This window comes from Mercenaria mercenaria, chromosome 2 (assembly GCF_021730395.1).
Source record: "Mercenaria mercenaria strain notata chromosome 2, MADL_Memer_1, whole genome shotgun sequence".
Classification (NCBI taxonomy): Eukaryota; Metazoa; Mollusca; class Bivalvia; order Venerida; family Veneridae; genus Mercenaria; species Mercenaria mercenaria.
The window spans coordinates 83,382,921-83,403,799 of NC_069362.1; the positions used below are offsets into that span (position 1 = coordinate 83,382,921).

A 20,879-nucleotide genomic window follows, 5' to 3' on the forward strand; every position below is an offset into this window, starting at 1 on the left:
GTGTCACATTCCAAAAATAGTGGATGTCGTTATGTATTTGACACGACATGGGGCCTTTATAATGCACAAGTAATGATAGGGCCTAGTTTTGCACAGCTTCAGCAAGTTAGACAGCTGGCATGTGTATCTGAAAGAAATGTATCAAACATTTGCGAGCGAACACATTTAATCTGACTATACTCATCCTCCTTTCGGCACTGTAATATGGGAGGAGGATGAACTTTTCCGTTTACCGCTATTCATTCATAAATTACCGTAGTTTTGTCAACGTGAGGGGAGAAATACTAATAATTAGTTTGTTCTTTTTGGTTGTTTTTTATGCGATAACAAACTCAACATGCTCAATAGCAGTTTCTTTTGCTTTTAACAACCGTTTTGGTTTATTCACTCTGCTGGACACTAGAACGATATAAGAAACAAAAGAAACAGACCATTGCAGACGCGAAAAATGAAATATAAAAAAGATAACAGGCGGCGCATTTTAGATCAGTCTATAAATAGGAAGTTCTGATAAAAAGATATTTTTAATAAAAATGCAGATGAAAAGATTTCATAAATCTCGGACCTTTCGACTTCGGCCAAAATTGATTCGGGATCCATAATTTGCTTACGTTGGACCCGCAACAGCATATTCAAAACGGTCACCAACAGCGCGTGCTCACGAGAATCTCCTTGTTTGTACACGTTTTTTCCCTGTTTGTGCATGCCCGAAATCGGCAAAAAACAAAGGTTTTATGCAAGAATTTTGTTCTATGTAACTTACCTCAGTCCATTTCCTGTTAGAGTATTGCCTGTACATGTCACACATTCCCTCACTGACTGACAGATGGAGAAGCAGACGTAGATGGTGAGACTGGTTATCTTCTATTGCAGACATCAGGCACTGCTGACCTAGACTGGTTATTCCACTCTCTGAAAAGGAAGAAATAATATGTTAGAAATAGTGATGTTCACAATATGACATTAATTATTAACAATATTAGATGACAGTAATATGTTGTTTTGCCAAGATTCTGTTAAATGACTTATGTGAAATTGAATATAGAATGCATACAAAAAGATCCTTACCAAGTTGAGAGACACTGCTGTCACTGTTGTGGAGAGCCACCAACTGGCTGCGTAGAGTTGAAGCTGCTGAGATAACATCCATGTTGATGATTGTTTTGTTCTCTAGTGTATTGAGATGATAACTTAGCTTGGTATATTTGTTCTCTAAAAGATTGATAGCAAGCTGTGTAATTAGGATTTGCTTGAAAACTAAATCTTGATAATATTTCAGGATGAAAATCAAGGAAAACAAGTGCTCCTGAAAGAGTATCCTGCTGTGAAAGCAGACATAGCATTGTTGTCCAAAGCTTGTTCTGCAGCGGCAAAAGCTACAAAGTCAGGATACAAGCTGTGTTACTTGTTACTTCGAGCGGTTTTCACACCACAGGAGCTTGCGCAGTCCAGGGGCCAAGGACTTCAAAAGGCCAAAGAAGGGGATTTAAGGCTGCCGCTTGACAAGTTAAAGATGGCTGCAATCAAAGGTTTGTCGTTTTTATTTGAAATGTGTTGGCATAACAGCGACATACAAGGCGGGGGAGCAGAGTGTGATTAAGACTCCATTTCTGCAAAATTCTGTCACAAGATTATAACACTTAACTTAAGCCAATATTGACATACTTCTGCTTAATTCTAGCTCTTATGAACGGCTAGATGGATTGTCACCAAACTTGATCTGTCTTATATTGACCTTAACCATTTGTTGAAATGGTTCCCTTTGGCAATTTTTCAGTTGAATTAACTTAGGGCCAGCATGGCTCTCTTGTTTTTATGTCTTTGCTTAGAATGTAAGTTGTCAGATCTACAAAAAGGACAAAAAGGATTTTTTTTTCAGATCAGTGTCTGCATTGCTGGAAAAAATTATCTTATTGAGGGTGCCCTTTTGAAAATAAGTTTTATTCCAGACACACAGGAGAACACTTTATTACTGGTAGCACTGATGCTGGATGGCAGAAACGAGGAAGTGGGAGATCTTATGACAGTTTGTCAGGTTAGTCAATAGTAAAACTGCTGTCAATCATTGCACCATTTTAGCTCACTTGTAATAAAATGTCAAGGTGATCACCTTTTGTCAGTCATCTGTCGTTCAAGAGCGTGTGCGTCAACATTTGCTTGTTATAACTGTAGAGATCACATTTTTGGTCCGAGCTTCGTCACATTTAGTCACAATTTCTGTTGGTGAAACCTGGTCAGAATGTTAATCTTGATAACATCTAGGTCAAGTTTGAAACTAGGTCATGTGACCTCAGAAAACTAGGTCAGTAGGTCAAATTGTCGAGAAAATTGTCAACACTCTAGAGGTTGTATTTTTGGTCCGATCTTCATCATACTTGGTCAGAATGCTTATCTTTTTCTTTGATTCTTCAGTAATTATGCTTTTTTCAGTTTGGGTTATTCAGTTGAAGACTATCTTTATTGATTATCCTTTTTGATGTACTGATGATCAAACATCATCTATCAATTGATTAGATTAAAACCTTGAATCTGTATGAAAGATGAATCATGATTGGTAATAAAACAAAAAAACAGGTCAAGTGCTCCCACATTTTGAACAAATTAATATAAAAGAAAAGTCATCTTTTGGTGATTTTATTTAAGCCGCAACATGCTGGTATACCGGTGATAAATTGTAGGAGGGTCTTGGTCACTTTGTCCATTAATTATGCTGGTCATTAAATGAACCAGTGCATGTTTTGTTGTTTTTTTTTTTGAAAAAAAAAAATACAAAACACTATGAGATGCTCTTACGTTTTCTCCAAAAAGTGTCTTCACTGGTCTCTTTCTTGGTGATGTTCTTCGCTCCATTGTCACAGGTTTAGGTTGGACACACTGAATGAAGAAATAAGATACATTTGAAGTCATTTCAAATATCACAAACATGTCCAGAGTAATATTTTTGGTGATCATGTCTACAAAATGTAACATCTTGGTTATAAATTACAAAGAATGGAAAATATTAAGATTTTCAAGACAAACTTGAAACTTGCATGTATACTTTCAGTCATTTAACACTGAATCTGCTATTCAACTTAGCTATCTGCTTTAAATGAGAATTTCAAAACTTGGAAAGATTAAATCACTATAGCTTTAATTTCCACCTACCAACTGTTCTAAGTGACTTGGGGTTGAGTGGTCAATTGGTTGTGACTCAATCTGGTATGACTGATCATGGTTACCAGTATAAGTTGACATTGACTGACTCTGAAATCAAGAGATCACAAAATTAGAATTCCGATTCCATACAAAAAACGATGTAAAAACATTTGTTTTGCTCACCACCAGATAAACAGATGTTAATGTGCGGCCACTAGTCCAAACTACCACCCAATGTTTGAATGGCTTGCGATCAACAGCGAAAACTACTTACCCTCAGCACTTCTTACCTATGGTAATTATATAAGTTTGACTACTGACTGGCAAACCATGTAGTCAGCGTATACTCAGAGATTGTAAAACAACAAAATTAAAATTGGTCTTTAAATAAATAGAGAATAATAGGTTAGTGCAGTAGATGAGAAAGTTTATCTGGCGAGGTGGAGGAGGTTATCGGGTGAGCCGAAGGCGAACCTGATAACATCCGGAGCCGAGCCAGATAAACTTTCTCCATCTTAGGCACTTACCTATTATTCTATTTATCTTGTCATTACTTCATTTTCCAATATTTGGCAATTTATTTTACAAAAATAAGTGTGCGACAACCGCGTTAATGACGTCATATTCGTAATGACGTCACTTATATAATGACGTGATACCGGCAAAATCGGAATAACTTCTTCGTTTTTGAATAAAAACTCATTATTTGACCACTCATTTTCATAGTTCGGACATTTATAACACAATGATGATGGTTTCGTTGCAAAATTTCGTATGGCAACAATATCGATCATAAAGTCACATGATCAACTGACCGTATATCACTGGTCACATGATCAACTGACAGTATATCAAGAAAGATATACGGCACCCTGATATCAGGTCGAAAATACTGCAAGTGACAGGATAAAGAATAAATACTAACTTGTTCTAACACACCAATTTAAAATCCAATCACACAACATACATATACAAAGTTGACTTACATAGTTATAAGACTGAGTAAAACTGTTTAGCCTGTTAACATTGGGAGACCAGACATCACTTAGGGTTGTCGTACTATTCTGGACATCATTAAGAGTTGTTGTACTATTCTGGACATCACTATGGGTTGTCGTACTATTCTGGACATCACTATTGGTTGTCGTACTATTCTGGAAATAAAATGTAAATTGTTACTAAACTCGGTACTAACATTATGCTAAAGAATTTGGAAATTATTCATAATAACAGGACATACCAGTCTTTACAATATATTGACTCAGGTATTGTTCAATCATGGGATATTAAGATACCCTGATTTTGGAAGAGACTGTCTCTAAATGCCTAAAAATAGTATCATAAAAAACTGTGTTTTTGCAATTATAACCCTAAAATGATATCAAATAATGCCGAGTATTAAAATGATTAAGAATTTAGCCAGGATTTATAAGTTAAACTTAGTTACCAAATTGGAAAAATGCTCTAACATCATCTTTGCATACTGTTGAACCTCGGGCTTCACCATAAGACGCAGGAAGGTCATGAAATCTTCACTTGGAGCTGAAATATATTCAATTAATAAAGTAAAATTAAAATAAAGACAACATCCAACATCTGTTTTCAAGTCTTTAAGAAGTGTTGCTGAAGTATAATCTATTTTAGGTTTGTATATTTAATATTTATATAAAATAATTTAGAATGAGTTTATTAAAGTTACATAAAATATGAGTGTTCAATATCAATATATATAATGACTAAAGGTCAGGGTTACATTGTAGGTGTAACACAGATTTAATATTGGACATTCAATGTGTGCATACATTCAATGCAAGAGATTTATTTCACTTTATATCAAACAAACAGACTGGCCATTAGACTGAAAATTGAGACATTCCTACGTTTTGTTTTTGTGTCCAATTCATTTCAAAGAGACAAAAGCCAGTCTAGTCTACATTATTATCTGCTTAGAGAACTGAATGTTAAAATTATGTATGATATTGGACATAGAATACAGACTGGCTCAATTCACTACATTAAATAATAAAGAAGTTTTAAAAATATACTAGTACAGGAGCTAGTCTATCATGCAAATAACTTAGTCACTTACTTAAGTCCAATGCTGGTTGAATGTCTGGAACAGTTGCTTGAAACTGAATCTGTCTATCTGCATCTCTACATAACTGCCATGTCTCTGTTAGCTTTATTGGGGACTGCTTTTCTCCCAACAATTCAGTATATGAGGTGGCTTGAGTACATGGCCAGTCTTCATTGCCAGTGGCAGTTTCAGTGCTAGTGCTTGTATCTTGGGCACTGAACTGGTTCAAAATGTCACTCATTAAATGGGTGTGGTTTTGAGGTTGTGATGGCAATATCTGTTCAACAGAGGCTTGAATTGGGTCTTGTTCTTTGGCATCCTTCTTGCTTTCTGTAGCCTTGGTTTTTCCTTTTTCTTTTTCGGCCAATTTACCGGTAGGGGACTGTGACACCTGTCTATTAATATCTTCATTTTCTTTTTCTTTGGACTCAACTGGTGATTCAACCCTCTTTTTCTTTCTTGGCGAGAACTCTTGTTCCTGAATGTTACTTTCCTCTAATCTTTTGGTTTTCTTTCGGTCTCTTTTTCCATCACCAGACTTGGAACTTGCCTGAACCAAGTCAAACAAGATCTCTGGAGGAGTCGACGGCTTCTCCTTTAAGTCTGAAAGAGCCTTATGTGCCTTCGTGGCATATCTGTCCAGTGCCTCTTTACTGTCTGTAAAATTTTTAGAAATTAAGAGTTTAATATTTGGCAAAAGACAATAAATTAACTGGAAGGTGTTTTTTGTCACAAAAAAATATATTTCACCACTATGTATAACATGTTGGCATTATGTACCACTAAGCTTGGTACTGATCACTTCTGTAAAGTTTTCTCGAAATCTGTCCAGCAGTTTCGTTTGACAATTGTTAAAGCTTGATAAGATGTTTTTATTTATGGCTCTGATGGCCATTTTTTTGTTGTGAAGCAACAATGTTTTGCCAGCGATATGCACAAGAAGTTGGAACTGATCACTCCTGTGAAGTTTTATTGAAATTGAGCTAGCAGTTTGACCTGTGAAAGCTGGCCCAATTTTTTCTATCTTTAGCTCTGGCATGCTGTATGTGCAGCAAACCCGAATGTGGTGGCAATATGCACAACTGTGCTTGCTTGGTTCTGATCTTTTTCAGTGACAATTTAAGGTTAAAACCTAAGACTGGAGCAGGTCTTTAATACACTGCACCATGTGCCAAGCCTTTCAGTAGTCCAATAGGATGTTTCTGGACAGCTTGATAACTTGACTGTTGCTGTCTCCATCACAAAGGGATCAGGGGCGGGGAAATCTGACTTTGGCAATCTCCTGCTTTAGTCCCCCGGGGGATTGGGACATTTTCATTACTTGTCAGGAATGGTCAGGATCTTTTACGAATGTATAATCATTTCGATGTCATCTCATGTAACGTTTATCAAATTCATACAGTACGTTCATGTTTTAATGAAATTACAAAATAAATAATAAAGTAGAGGGTGGCAAGATTTATCATTCATTCAGTCGATCTTAAACAGTGATGTTTTGACAGCTTCAACTAGAATTGTCCCTCTATATATCCTCCTGGAATAGTCCCCGGGGACTGATCCAGGAGGATATATAAAGGGCGATATTAATATTTTCGACGAGATTTATCATTCATTCCGTTTACTTTTTATTTGAATAATAATTAATGTTTGGCATCATGAAATATTTCATAAAACCAGAGGCATCACTCTGTAATAATTAGACTCAATGCCGACTCTATATATCATCCTTGATCAGTCCCCGGGGACTGTTCCAGGAGGATATATATATATAGGGGGAGCAATGCCTTTGGTTTAACGAAGTATTTTCATGCTGCCAAAATCATTATTGTTTTAATAAAAGTAAATGAAATTACATCGGCGGGACCTATTCGTTTCTTGTATAACAGTAACAACTACGCATTTTAAGACCCTATTCCAGGGGTATACCCTCCCCTGAGAAGGAAATCAAAAAGATCGTCAGAAAATAATAAATATATTTTATCTAGCCCCATATATATATACTCCTGCTTCAGTCCCCGGGGACTGTTCCAGGAGGATATATACGGAGCTATGCCTCTGGTTTTATGATTGCCAAAACATTATTGTTTTATTGAAAGTAAATGTACGTAAGATCCACGGAATGAATATATATATCCTTCTGGATCTTTGCGACCATAAGGTAACCATCTTCTATATTCTCATCGGCTCCGGGGACCGAAGTTTTAATCCCCGGGGATTAAAACTTCGGTCCCCGGGACCTATTCGTTTCTTGTATACAGTAAAAACTATGCATTTTAAGACACTTCCCCCCAAAAAATACCGAGCCCCATTTTTATAAATTATGTCACCCCCTAAGAAAACCCTATTCCAGGGATATACCCTCCCCTGAGAAGGAAATCAAAAAGATCGTCAGAAAATAATAAATATATTTTATCTAGCCCCATATATATATACTCCTGCTTCAGTCCCCGGGGACTGTTCCAGGAGGATATATAGGTGCGATACATCTGGATTTAAGAAGTATTTTCATGTTGCAAAAACGTTATTGTTTAATTGAAAGTAAATGTACATAAGAGTGACGGAATGAATGATAAATCTTGTCTAAAATAATGATTCTCGCCCTATATATATCCTCCTGGATCAGTCCCCGGGGAGTATATATAGGGAGCGGCGCCTCTGGCTTTATGAAATATTTTAATGCTCCCAAAAACATCATTGTTTTAATGATCGACGGAATGAATGAAAATTATGGTCTTATTGTATTACAATAGTGATTATTTCCTTTAGATCTATATGTATATGGGATGAAAACGAAATGATTATACATTCGTTAAAAAAGTCCCGACTATTCGGTGATCTTCGACAATCTTCGAGTAGCGGTAGGAATAGTCCCCCGGGGGACTAAAGCCACAGGTGCCCGTCCAGTCTTGGTGCCCATATGGGTGCCGCCCCCTCAAAAAAAAAAAATAAAAAAAAAATTAAAAACACTGTTTTAAGCCTAAAACGAAAAAAAATTTTTTCCCTATATATACTCATATGGAAAAGGTGCATGTGTTGCCGTAACGCTATGGAGGTTTACTAGGACACGCTGTGGAACAACAAAAATGTCCAGTTCAGTACCAATGCAAGCTACCCTGCTGCAATTTACACATCATTCATTTATAACATAGTAAACAATCCTATTCTACCTAGTAAACAGCCTTAAATAACTTACATTTAAATTCTAAGACGTAAACAACGGAAAAGGTTTTCTACTTTCGTTTTGGAACAAAATGGCCGGTCGTCACTGTTATTTTGCAAGTGTCTAGACAATTTGGCTTGTCTGAATTTAAATGTAAGTTTTTTAAGACTGTTTACTAGGTAGAATAGGATTGTTTACTATTTTATAAATGCATGACGTGTAAATTGCAGCAGGGTAGCTTGCATTGGTACTGAACTGGACATTTTGGTTGTTCCACAGCGTGTCCTAGTAAACCTCCATAGCGTTACGGCAACACATGCACCTTTTCCATATAAGAGTATATATAGGGAAAAAAATTTTTTTCAAAAACTTTTTTTTTCGTTTTAGGTTTAAAACAGTGTTTTTATTTTTTTTATTTTTTTGAGGAGGCGGCACCCATATGGGCACCAAGACTGGACGGGCACCTGTGACTAAAGCAGGAGATTGCCCTGACTTTGACTTGGTTGTCAGTTTTTGTCATTTGATATTTTTTACTTGTCCGTATGATTTAGTTACATAGTAAATTTTGGTCAAATTTCACTTGTCCGTAAAAGCTTTGGGACAACCTGGGCAATACGGACAATTGAATTTGCCGCCCCTGCGGGATGACAGTTATCTATAAAATATCCTATCATAAAATAAACCTGATAAGCCAAATCATTAAAGCTAAGCCCAAAATTCAAGCTTTAAGTTGAAATACATGTATGTTTCATTTTATCCAGGTAAACAATTATTTTTGGGACTGTAAAAATAGCATGTTGCTTTCTCCTTGAATCGAACCTCGTAAATCTTTTAGGGGTGTGCTTTTCTTAAGTCTGTTCAATTAATATTTTTTGTTTGCAGCGACTGTTACAAAAATATAAATTTGCATTTAACAACGGGCATTAAGAATTTATTAACAACTGTCACCGGGTAAGAAGAATGTCGCAGACAGTCTGGGCTTGAACCTGGGACCCCGTGCTTACAAGGCGAGTGCTCTACCGACTGCCTGACACATTTTCTCCCATAACGTGACCAAGTCCGTACCGTGATGCAATGTTATCACCTTTTAAGTTTAATAATTGTACTTCTTTGCATAAGACTGAAGGCGACAAACTCCATATCATTTTAAAACTTTCTCATTGATTCGGGCCCTTAATGTTTCGTATGTAAGTAAGTGTTAATTGATTGATTGTTAATTGCAATGCGCACTGCAGATACACGTGCTCTATATCAACAAACAATTAATCAAGGTGTGATAATCCAATCAAAAGTTCACGTTTTCTGATTATCATTTTAAATATCAATATAATGAAGATGGTGACATCTTAAACTTCTTTGAGTTACATTATAATTATTTATATTTGGTTGAATCCCATAGAAATGAGATGCATATATCTTTCACCAAAAAAAAAAAAATCAAATGAAAATATTAAATAAATAAATAAATATATAAAGAGGTATTATAGATGTGACTTTATTAAAGTTATTTTCATAAATAAAATCAGCGAAATCGGCCGATGATTTAAAAATCTTTTCTTTTTAATATAGCCGTGTACTAAAATAGTCTTTAAGATGATTTGAAAATATAAATAAACACCAAGTATGAAAATATGTTATATGGAGGTTATTTTAAGATAGATAATCAGAACGATTTGTTCATAAATTATTTACGTAATAAACGCGGCTGATACATAAATCCCGTTATTTTCGTTAATAAAAAAAATATAAATGATGATTATTTCGTTATTGTGAGATAAAAATGACTCATTTTTCATATGAAGGCAGGTACTAATATAGTCTTTAAGAAATTAAAAAAGAATTTTAGAAAATAAAGAAATTTAGACAAATATGGCTCATTTTCATTAAAAAAATCTTATTTTCGCGAAAATAACCGTATTTTAACATTTTAATTGGTAATTAAGCGTTATTACATTTTGAAATTGCTCAATTATCTATAGATTAAAGCTTAATTATAACAATGACGGCATTTTTAGATGTTTTCAGGCATATCATTGAATGGGGTCGAAATGTCCAAGGAGTTGGGGTTGAAATGTCTTGGGGTCGAATTGTCTCTTGGGGTTGAAATGTCTTGGGGTCGAAATGTCTTGTTAGCCTTGTTTGTGAATCTTGGACGTTTCGACCCCAAGACATTTCGACCCCAAGGGTCGAAATGTCCAAGGAGTTGGGGTTGAAATGTCTTGGGGTCGAATTGTCTCTTGGGGTTGAAATGTCTTGGGGTCGAAATGTCTTGCTAGCCTTGTATTATAGTCCATCAAAGGGAAATTAATCAGAAAGAATTCCTCGGAATTGCCTTCCCTTATAATTGTAACCGTTCCATCTGCTCAGACTTAAAATAGTGCCAAATTAAGCTGATTTTGTAGGATGCACTTAACTAGCAACCCTCCAGTTCACTCAAGTTTCACTAAGGATGCAACTTTCCAGCCATGCTATAGCTCCAAAGGGCAGATATTTCAGCGGGGTGGTTACTACCCTAGGTTCGTACACTGGGTATATCAAGTTTACTCTGAAGTTAGACCAAGTAAAATCCAAGCTGAATAGCAGTTTTCAAATATATTTACAAAACCCTTAACAATAGCGAACAGCTAAGTTAATACATGATAAAATAAAATGTGACAAGTAAAATCATGAATACTAGGTACAGTTCATAGATGAGGCTTTGCTAAGAACTTGCGGGTTGTGACTGAAGAGGGCCGTCCGTAACCCATAATGTACCATATACTATATAAGGGTTATGACAGAATTGGGCTGCCTGTACCCTTTTAGCCTTTAGCCTGCTGCCGGCTGGTGATTCTGCCTTTGCGACCAGTGCAGACCAAGATCCGTGCAGGCTGACCATGGTCTGCACTGTTTGCTATTCAGTCAGTAAATTTTCATTAACGCCCCTTCTAAAAGTAAATGGTATTGCCCAAACTGAATGATGGAACAGTCCTTTTTAGAAATTCAGCAGGGTAAAGGTTAGATGTAGAAGTTTATGTGATCAGCTGGGTTATGACAGAAAATGGCTGCCCGTTGTAATGTTCTCTCGTAATGTTCTCTAATAGGGTTCTATCATTTTATATTCATATGGAATAGTATGTGTGAGTCCCTGATCCACAGATGTGGTTGAAAGAAACAAATACAAGTGTACTGTTCAACATTTATTCAGAAGACTGATGCTGGCGGGAAATGGTCAAGATCTTGTAGGCATGCACATGTAATGGAATTTTACTGGGTTCTTTGAGAGTTCATGAAACATGATCTCATTACATTTCCCTCTCTTAGAAATATTTAGAATCTTAATTTCTAAATCAAGTAATATTCATTAATTAAGATCTAACAATATTATTAACATAAACATGTTACAGAAATAAGATATAAATATATAAATGCGTTTATTATTGAAAACTGTTGCTCATGGCTAATTCAAATGTTCTCTCTATGCATTTATTATTTCGGAAGTGTTGCTCATTTATAAATTAATCAAATGTTCTCCGGTGTCAGTTAATCAGCTTCTATTTATATCATGTTTAACCATCTAAATCAATGTTCTCCAGTGTCCGTTTTGATCAGATTTTATTTATAACATGTCTAGACATCTTTCCCACGAGTGTTTCATTGATAGAATGCTAACACTTAATTGTTTGTAAAGTTCTCGTTGTAATAACGTCTGTTCTTAATCACTTGTCTACCATAACCAGAGCGTGTTTTAGGACAAGGAGGGTTAGAGCAGGGCATATCAGGTAAATGCGGGGTCAATGTGTGGTCATTCCTAGCATTGGGGCGCGAAACGGGAGAATTCTGGGAATATTCCGCTAAAAGTTTAGGCGTGGTATCCCGTATTTCTGGAAATATTTCCTTGGTTTTGTTTATCATAACTCTGTTTCGGTGGTAAATACCACCTGATTCGGTCTGGACTGTGTACGACCTATCATTGTGTGTCTCTATGACCTTGGCTGGTTCCCACATTTTGTTTATCTGAATTCTGACGTATTCATTTAACCGTAGGGGAGGCAGCTTTCTAGCTGTCTTGTCATAATTTGACTTTTGCTTTTCTTTGATTTTCTGCATTTTTGTTTTGATCAGTTTTGGTTCGATGGTTCTAGGCTGGAGCTGTGCGTTGGTTATGGGTAGAATAGATTTTGTTCTTCTACCCATTAGGAGCTGATTTGGGGAGAAACCACATTCAAGGGGTGTATTCCTGTATTCGAGAATAGCTAAATATGGATCTCTGTTGCTTTCTTTAGCCTTACGAAGTAAGCGCTTCGCAATTGAGACGGTTTTCTCAATTAAGCCGTTTGAGATCGGATGGAGGGGGCTGGATGTGACATGCGTAAAACCCCAATCATTTGCAGAATCTGCAAATAATTTTGATGACCATTCTGGACCATTGTCTGAAACCAATTTCTGGCAAATCCCGTATCTAGCCATATGTACCTTGAGTTTTCTGATGACCGTCAAACTTTGTTTATTGGTTAAAAGATCTATTTCAAAAAAGCGGGAGTAATAATCCGTCGTAATTAGATAGTCTTTGTCATCAAGAGTGAACAAGTCAGCGGCAATGTTTTGCCATGGTCTGTCTGGAATTTCATGTTGTTCAAGGGGTTCTTTCACATTTGAGTATCTGTGTTTCTGACACACAGAACACTGAGAAACATAGTCAGAAATTTGTTTGGCCATGCCTGGCCAGAACATGAGTTCTCTTGCTCTTAGAGTGGTTTTTTCCACCCCAAAGTGACCTTGGTGAACTGCCTCTATCAGATGTTTCCTAGCAGTGGCGGGAATAACTATCGTCTGACCTCTGAATATTAGGTCGTCTGCAACGGAAAGTTCGTCCCTGTGATTAAAAAATTCCACTATTTCAGCTTTACAGTCTGCGCGGGAAATTGGCCAACCGTCAATAATTGTTTGTTTTAGGAGCTGCATGTTAACATCGTTTTTTGTGTCGAGCCTTAACGACTCTAGACGGCGGTCAGAGATGTGCAGACCTTTAAGAACTGTGTGAACATGAATGTCAAGGTCTTTGTTTTCAAATGTCAGCTTCAGAGGCTGTCTAGACAGAAGGTCGCTAGTGGGAATTTCTTTACCCGGTACAAATTGCACGTCTAAGTCGTATTTGCTTAGTGCCAGTCTCATTCTTTGTAGTCTTGGCGGACATGCACATAGATGTTTTTGCATTATCGCACATAGAGGTTTGTTGTCGCTATGAACGGTGACCTTTCTACCATAAACATACTGGTGAAATCGAGAGCATGAAAATGCAATCGCGTTCATCTCTCTTTCGATATTGGCGTATCGGGACTCGGTTTCCGTCAGGGTTTTACTTGCATATGCTACAGGGCGGCCATTTTGGAAGAGGGCGGCGCCACACCCATATAAGGAACTGTCACATTCGAGTATCACCGGCTGTTTAGGGTCAAAATACGCCAGAACAGGACTGTGCGTAATGATGTCTTTCATTTTGTCAAATGACTGAGTCTGTGGTACGTCCCATAAAAACTCAACATCTTTTTTTAACAATGCTCTCATTGGGCTAGTTACCTCTGCCAAGTTTGGTGCAAATTTCTGCATGTAATTTGCCATACCAAGAATATTTTCTAATTCTCGTCGTGTCTTCGGGACTTCGAGGTTTGCAATAGCCTCGATTTTTGAGGGGTCAGGCTTTAATCCGGTTGATGTGATCAAGTGACCAAAGAACGGTACTTCTGTAACCCCTATCACGCACTTGTCAGGATTGAACTTGACACCTTTTGACCTTGCTCTCTCAAGAGCGTTCTTTAAGTTCAAGTCATGTTCCTCTCTTGATCTACCATACACAAGTATGTCATCTACAGTTGCCGTCAGTCCGTCAAGTCCTTCAAATACTTCGTCGATTTTCTGCATGAATATGTCACTCGATGCAGATATACCGTAGGGCAGTCTCAGCCATCGGTATCGCCCGAACACTGTACTAAATGTCGTGAGAAAAGACGATTTCTCGTCGAGCTTTACGGACCAGTAGGCATGTGTAACATCAAGTATACTGAAATACTTTGCGCCGGTAAGTCGTGACGTCACATCGTCAATCGTTCTCATGGGGTAATGTGGACGTTTTATTGCGTCATTAAGATTCTTACTGTCAATACATACTCTCAACTGTCCTGATTTTTTCTCAACTATTACCAGGGAGTTCACAAAATCTGTTGGGACAGTGACCTTTTCTACGATTCCCTCTTTTTCCATGCGATTTAGCTCTTGCTTTAATTTCTCTCTCAGGGCTTCAGGAACTCTTCTAGGGGGGTTGATAACCGGTGTGGCGTCCGGTCTAATATGCAAACTAGCTTCCCCGAGCATGGTCCCCACCCCTTTAAATAGGTCGCCATATAGAGTCATCATTTTGCTCTTGTCTAAGGGTTCACAAGTATCGATAGAGTACGTTAACTTGACCAGACCTAGTGTAAGACATGTGTTTAAACTCAGCAGGGGAACAGAGTTGCTCTCTACAATGTAAACAGCTGATAAACAGCTGGCTCCGTTGTAACCTAGATTTAACCTAATCATGCCACGAATTGGCAATGAGTTACCTGTATACGAGGTTAAACCATTATCAGGGGGTTCTAAGGGGTAACTGATGTTAAGTTTTTCAAAATGGCTGACTGGGATTACATCAGCTGAGCTACCTGTGTCTATTTTAAATTTCAGTGGGGTCTGGGAGGGGCCTACGGACAAAACTACAAAGGCTTGCTCTGGAGGAGACAAATTTTTCGAAGATGTACAAGTATTTACCATGTCAACAAAGAAGGTATCCTGATCACTATTATCACTCATATTTAATCCGTTTAAATCCAGTTCATGCACTGACTTGTTTCTACATACGCGTGCGAAATGATCTTTAAATCCACATTTATTACAAGTAGCGTTTCGAGCTGGACATTGTTCATGTCTTTGGTGTTTATTGTATCCGCAGTAGCTACACTTGGAGTTCGCCGTCGTCGGTGGTTTTCGCCTTGGTTGTTGTTGTCGTCTGCGTTGTGACGGTTGTGTGTCTGGTTTTGAGGGTCTTTTCTTCACTGCGTCGATGTTGTTTGCGTTAATTGCCTTCAGTTGTTCCTGGCAATATTCAAGGTTTTGCATAATTGAAATAGTTTTGTCTAATGTTAATCTCTCTCCTTCGTTTATCAATTTCTCTCTTGCTTTGGCGCTGTTCGTGCCAAAAACGATTCTGTCCCGAATCATTTCATCGTTGTTGTGGAATTGGCACTCTCTTGCACTTATTCGTAGACGGGTTAGAAATGTGTCGAATGAGTCCGATCCCTGGACTTCATTGAAAAACTTATACCTGGCAAAAATCGGGTTCAGCTTCGGTTGCACGTAACTTTTGAACCTTTTGTAAAACGTGTTCAGTTTTTTTGGCTTCAGCGTTGCTGATAACCCATGTCTGTTTGATTTCTCTTCCGCGTGCACCGACCCATAGAAGCAGATAATTTACCTTTTGTTCTTCAGTTTTTTCACTCAGGGGTCCTTGAAAAATTAACTTCACATGCTCTTCAAATTTTTCCCATTCATTAACAAGATTAGATGAGTTCCAGTCAATAGTTGGCGTTGGTATTCCTTCCATTGTTTATAAACTATGTAATCCAATTTTTCATTAATATTCCATACTGTCACAATAATCCAATAAAACACTTCTGATACCATGTAATGTTCTCTAATAGGGTTCTATCATTTTATATTCATATGGAATAGTATGTGTGAGTCCCTGATCCACAGATGTGGTTGAAAGAAACAAATACAAGTGTACTGTTCAACATTTATTCAGAAGACTGATGCTGGCGGGAAATGGTCAAGATCTTGTAGGCATGCACATGTAATGGAATTTTACTGGGTTCTTTGAGAGTTCATGAAACATGATCTCATTACACCCGTAACCCACGGATTTGTGACAAACAAATATGCTAGACGTTGGGTCAGAGTTGCTGACTTGGTTGCTTTGATTTCATTAGTATTTATGTAAACTTTCAGTAACAGTTAAAGTGGTATGAAATTAGCATATTAACATATTCATAAGTAATAAATATTTTACTCATAACATAATCAGAATTCTTTTACATTTTAAAGAGAAATAAAATTGCTCTTAGAATAATTATTAATATGTAATTCTAACAAACTGTATATATGCTATGAAACAAATGTAATTAATTAAATTTTCAGAATAAAAGGGAATTAATTCATGTGATATTACAGAATTAATTAAGAGTTAAAAACTATTATATAATCATCTTTCACTAAAACGAAAGTAGGGAATTCCAAATTTCAAAGTGGAAACTGAAAAGATTTTGATAGTTTCGCATGTGTCCCGGGCACTAAATTTATATATAACACGTATATGCATTTTACATGCATTAATATTCAAGTAGTAATTTATCATTATAATTGAACAAAGAAGAGGTAAAAAGAATAAACATAATGTATGACAAGAAACGAAATGAGTGGGGGTGCGTCAAAGTCTGGGCAGAACGTAAAATGGCGAGTTTCGGTGTCGGGGTCCAGTCCCGCAACAGTAGAAGAAACTGGGGTGCCACCGGGTGGTCGTTGTAGAGAGGGTGGACGCCCGACACGCCCGGGTGGTGGCCATCCTGGTTAAGGTCTGGTTTCCGAGCAAGGGTGGACTTTGGTGTTTGGCCGGGAACGCCCGAAAACGCCATTTCGCCTCCAGCAGTTGATTGCCTGGCCGTAACCGTAGAAGAAACTGGGGTGCCACCGGGTGGGCGTTGTAGAGGGGGTCCGTGCATGCGGACCCGGCATAGCGGCCATCCTGGTTAAGGTCTGGTTTTTTCGTGAGCGTGCGTCAAAGTCTGGGCAGAACGTAAAATGGCGAGTTTCGGTGTCGGGGTCCAGTCCCGCAACAGTAGAAGAAACTGGGGTGCCACCGGGTGGTCGTTGTAGAGAGGGTGGACGCCCGACACGCCCGGGTGGTGGTCATCCTGGTTAAGGTCTGGTTTCCGAGCAAGGGTGGACTTTGGTGTTTGGCCGGGAACGCCCGAAAACGCCATTTCGCCTCCAGCAGTTGATTGCCTGGCCGTAACCGTAGAAGAAACTGGGGTGCCACCGGGTGGGCGTTGTAGAGGGGGTCCGTGCATGCGGACCCGGCATAGCGGCCATCCCGGTTAAGGTCTGGTTTTTTCGTGAGCGTGCGTCAAAGTCTGGGCAGAACGTAAAATGGCGAGTTTCGGTGTCGGGGTCCAGTCCCGCAACAGTAGAAGAAACTGGGGTGCCACCGGGTGGTCGTTGTAGAGAGGGTGGACGCCCGACACGCCCGGGTGGTGGCCATGACAGATCTTCGTATAGGTTTAAGATCATTTATTGAACTTCCAATGCAGTTAAGTTTGCCGTAACGGAGCGTAGCGTAGTGAAGGCAAAACTTAACGCATTTGAAGTCCAATAAGTCGGGGTCCAGTCCCGCAACAGTAGAAGAAACTGGGGTGCCACATGACAGATCTATGTTTGAGATGTAGGGACACTTCATATAGGTTTTAGATCATTTATTGAAGTTCCAATGCAATTAAGTTTGCCGTAACGGAGCGTAGCGTAGTGAAGGCAAAACTTAACGCATTTGAAGTCCAATAAGTCGGGGTCCAGTCCCGCAACAGTAGAAGAAACTGGGATGCCACATGACAGATCTATGTTTGAGATGTAGGGAGCACTTCGTATAGGTTTTAGATCATTTATTGAACTTCCAATGCAATTAAGTTTGCCGTAACGGAGCGTAGCGTAGTGAAGGCAAAACTTAACGCATTTGAAGTCCAATAAGTGTATCTATAACCTATTTATAGTTTAAAGGCCCCATTTCATTTTACTGGCAGGCTAAAGAAACAAAAAGCTCTCTCTGAAGTAAACTAAACCATGCCTTCTTCAGTCTCTTGGAATTCATTGGCTAGTTTTATCTTCACTCATGATGGAGAAGTACATCTTTTCTACAACTTGATACAAGCTTGGTCATTTTAGTTCCAACATTTAGCAAAACGGCGGTTGATCCATTGCTGGAAGATTTTAATTTAGTCATTATACATACATAGTAGACGGCTCACTTATCGATGTTTGTAGAGCACAATATTATATTTTTAGTCAATGAAAATATAAGATGCAGGTTTAACTCGTGGTGATCTAGCAGTACAATTTAAGCAACTACATGTATAAATAAAACAATGAAAAGTAAGTGCACCCTGGTTTATTTTTAGACCAGTAGAGGTAATTGATTGAGAGTGAAAGGTGCAGAAAGGTCAAACTTGAACTATGTAAGTACAGCTTTTTAAAATGAAGCTGAAAAGAAACACAATTTGATATTTATAAATTATAAACTTGGGTCGTTTATTACATAGACATGCAGTTCCTGTTTTTGTAATTGTTCCGCCTCCTTGAATGTGGGAAACCATAGTAGGCGAAGCAATAGTTACTCATTAATTTTGAACTACTTCATGATTAATTTAGTGGATCAAATTCTTCAGTTATGAAATAATATGGAAATAAGTTGGTTACTTCTTTGTCATTGGATAAAAACAATGTTTGAACTATAAATACTGAATAACAACATGACAGAAGTTTTCATGGAAACTTAAATCATATAACCTCACTACAATTTGGGGTCTCATTTTTTTAGTATAGGTTATAGATCATTTATTGAACTTCTAATGCAATTAAGTTTGCCGAAACGGAGCGTAGTGTTGGAATTCATTGGCTAGTCTTACCTTCACTCATGATGGAGAAAGACTTGATACAAGGTCATTTTAGTGCCAACCTTTTGCAAAACGGCGGTTGATCCATTTCTGGAAGATTTTAACTTAGTTATTATAGATACAGAGTAGACGGCTCACTTATCGATGTTTGTAGAGCACAATATTATATTTTCAGTCAATGAAAATATAATATGCAGGTTTAACTCGTGATGATCTAACAGTACAATTTAAGTAACTACATGTGTAAATAAAACAAGAAAAAGTAAGTGCACCCTGGTTTATTTTTAGACCAGTAGAGGTAACTGATTGAGAGTGAAAGGTGCAGAAAGGTCAAACTTGAACTATGAAAGTACAGCTTTTTAAAATGAAGCTAAAAACACAATTTGATATTTATATACTTGGTTCGTTTATTACATAGACATGCAGTCCCTGTTTTTGTAATTGTTCCGTCTCCTTGAATGTGGGAAACCTATATATAGTAGGCGGAGCAATGAATACTCATTAATTTTGAACTACTTCATGATTAAGTGGATCAAATTCTTCAGTTATGAAATAATATGGAAATAAGTTGGTTACTTTTTTGAAAATCACTCGTTGACGATCCGAGCACTGAGAAAAGTTGAGCATGCTGTCTTACGGACTGCTCTTGTTTATAATACAACTGAAGAAACATATTATGTTCTGACCCCAGTGTCCGTCCGTCTGTCAGATAGAAATTATGTGTCTGCTCTGTAACTAGAACCCCTTGAATGATTTTGAACAAACTTGACACAAAAGCACTACATCAAGAAGACTTGTTAAACGCATGTTTCGGAGGTCTTGCTTTAAGGTCAAGGTCACAGGGTCAAAGGTCATATGACTTTGTTACATGTCGGCTCTTGTACTGATTTAAGGATTTTAAAGGAACTTAGCACAAATGTTCAGCACAGCGAGAAGACTTGCACAACTTTTGTTTCAGAAGGATCACTTCAAGGTCAAGGTCACCCTTAGGGATGAAAGGTCATATGACTTTGTGTTTTATTGCTCTGCATTGCGGTGCTCTTTTTTTTTTTGTTGTCTGGCAGGTAACAGTTTTGTTCAATTACAATTACTTTGTATTTTGAATTACTTCCCTTTAGTGCTCCATAAGTAGGGAGATATGGGGAGCTTTGTCTGTTATTCCGTTCAGAGTATAACTTGCAAAATAATAAAGGCATTTTATTAAAACTTCCCATATTCCTAGAGGTCATTGAGACAAAGTTCAGTGTCATAGATTCATAATTCTACTTTCCCTAGTTTTTGAATTATTTCCCAATAGTATCTCCAATATTTAGCTGTATTTCGACATGTGTGGTCAATAGATGGTCCCTTTTCATATGCAGTTTACAGGTTGTTATGGCAACTTGATAGAAAAAATCTTCTTTGAAAAAACTGATACTAGCCAGATTTTAAAATAAATTCAAAGAAATTTGATAAATCCTGTAGTATTACAAACATTTTACAGCATGTTCTTTAAGTGACCATTTAAAATATTCCTTCATATCATTGTTTTTATATTGACTTTTCAAACAAAATGTAGAGCTATTGCACTTGACCCAATGTCAGCGTCGACATCGCCATTATTAAAGTTTTTGATAAAAGTAAAATATCTACTTTACTATAAGAGCTATTGACTCTTATTTGAAATTTAAAATTTTTACTATCACAGTCTACAGCAGGGAAAACAATCTCCATAACTCTTGATTTAAATTTTGACAGATTTATGCCCCTTTTTAAATTAGAATTTTTGGTTAAT

The 20,879-nt window shown here is 37.5% G+C and overlaps 2 protein-coding genes across 2 annotated transcripts; both read right to left on the minus strand.

Annotated features, from left to right (window-relative positions):
- Positions 1–766: 766 nt before the first annotated feature.
- Positions 767–9,411, minus strand: LOC123564422 (uncharacterized). The gene is made up of 8 exons (XM_053526938.1): positions 9,380–9,411; positions 5,228–5,967; positions 4,586–4,680; positions 4,125–4,292; positions 3,148–3,246; positions 2,794–2,874; positions 1,069–1,131; positions 767–912 (listed from the first exon to the last, which is right to left on the minus strand). Exons 1-8 carry the CDS (start codon positions 9,409–9,411, stop codon positions 901–903), a joined length of 1,290 nt encoding a protein of 429 aa, XP_053382913.1. The 3' UTR covers positions 767–900.
- A 2,618-nt stretch (positions 9,412–12,029) lies between these two features.
- LOC123530535 (uncharacterized protein K02A2.6-like) lies at positions 12,030–15,608 on the minus strand. Its single transcript, XM_045311309.2, has one exon. The coding sequence runs from the start codon at positions 15,606–15,608 to the stop codon at positions 12,030–12,032; it is 3,579 nt and encodes a 1,192-aa protein (XP_045167244.2).
- Between the last annotated feature and the right edge of the window lie 5,271 nt (positions 15,609–20,879).

What these genes read in the sequence shown, in the direction of transcription:
- LOC123564422 (XM_053526938.1), bottom strand. Translation starts at nt 9,411, where the DNA reads ATGTGTCAGGCAGTCGGTAGAGCACTCGCCTT. An exon ending in GTCGGTAGAGCACTCGCCTT is followed by an intron (nt 5,968 to 9,379) that starts GTAAGCACGGGG and finishes TGTTATACATAG; the next exon opens with TGGTGAAATATATTTTTTTG. An exon ending in TAGAGCATTTTTCCAATTTG is followed by an intron (nt 4,293 to 4,585) that starts GTAACTAAGTTT and finishes TTTTATTTCCAG; the next exon opens with AATAGTACGACAACCAATAG.
- LOC123530535 (XM_045311309.2), bottom strand. Translation starts at nt 15,608, where the DNA reads ATGATTCGGGACAGAATCGTTTTTGGCACGAACAGCGCCAAAGCAAGA.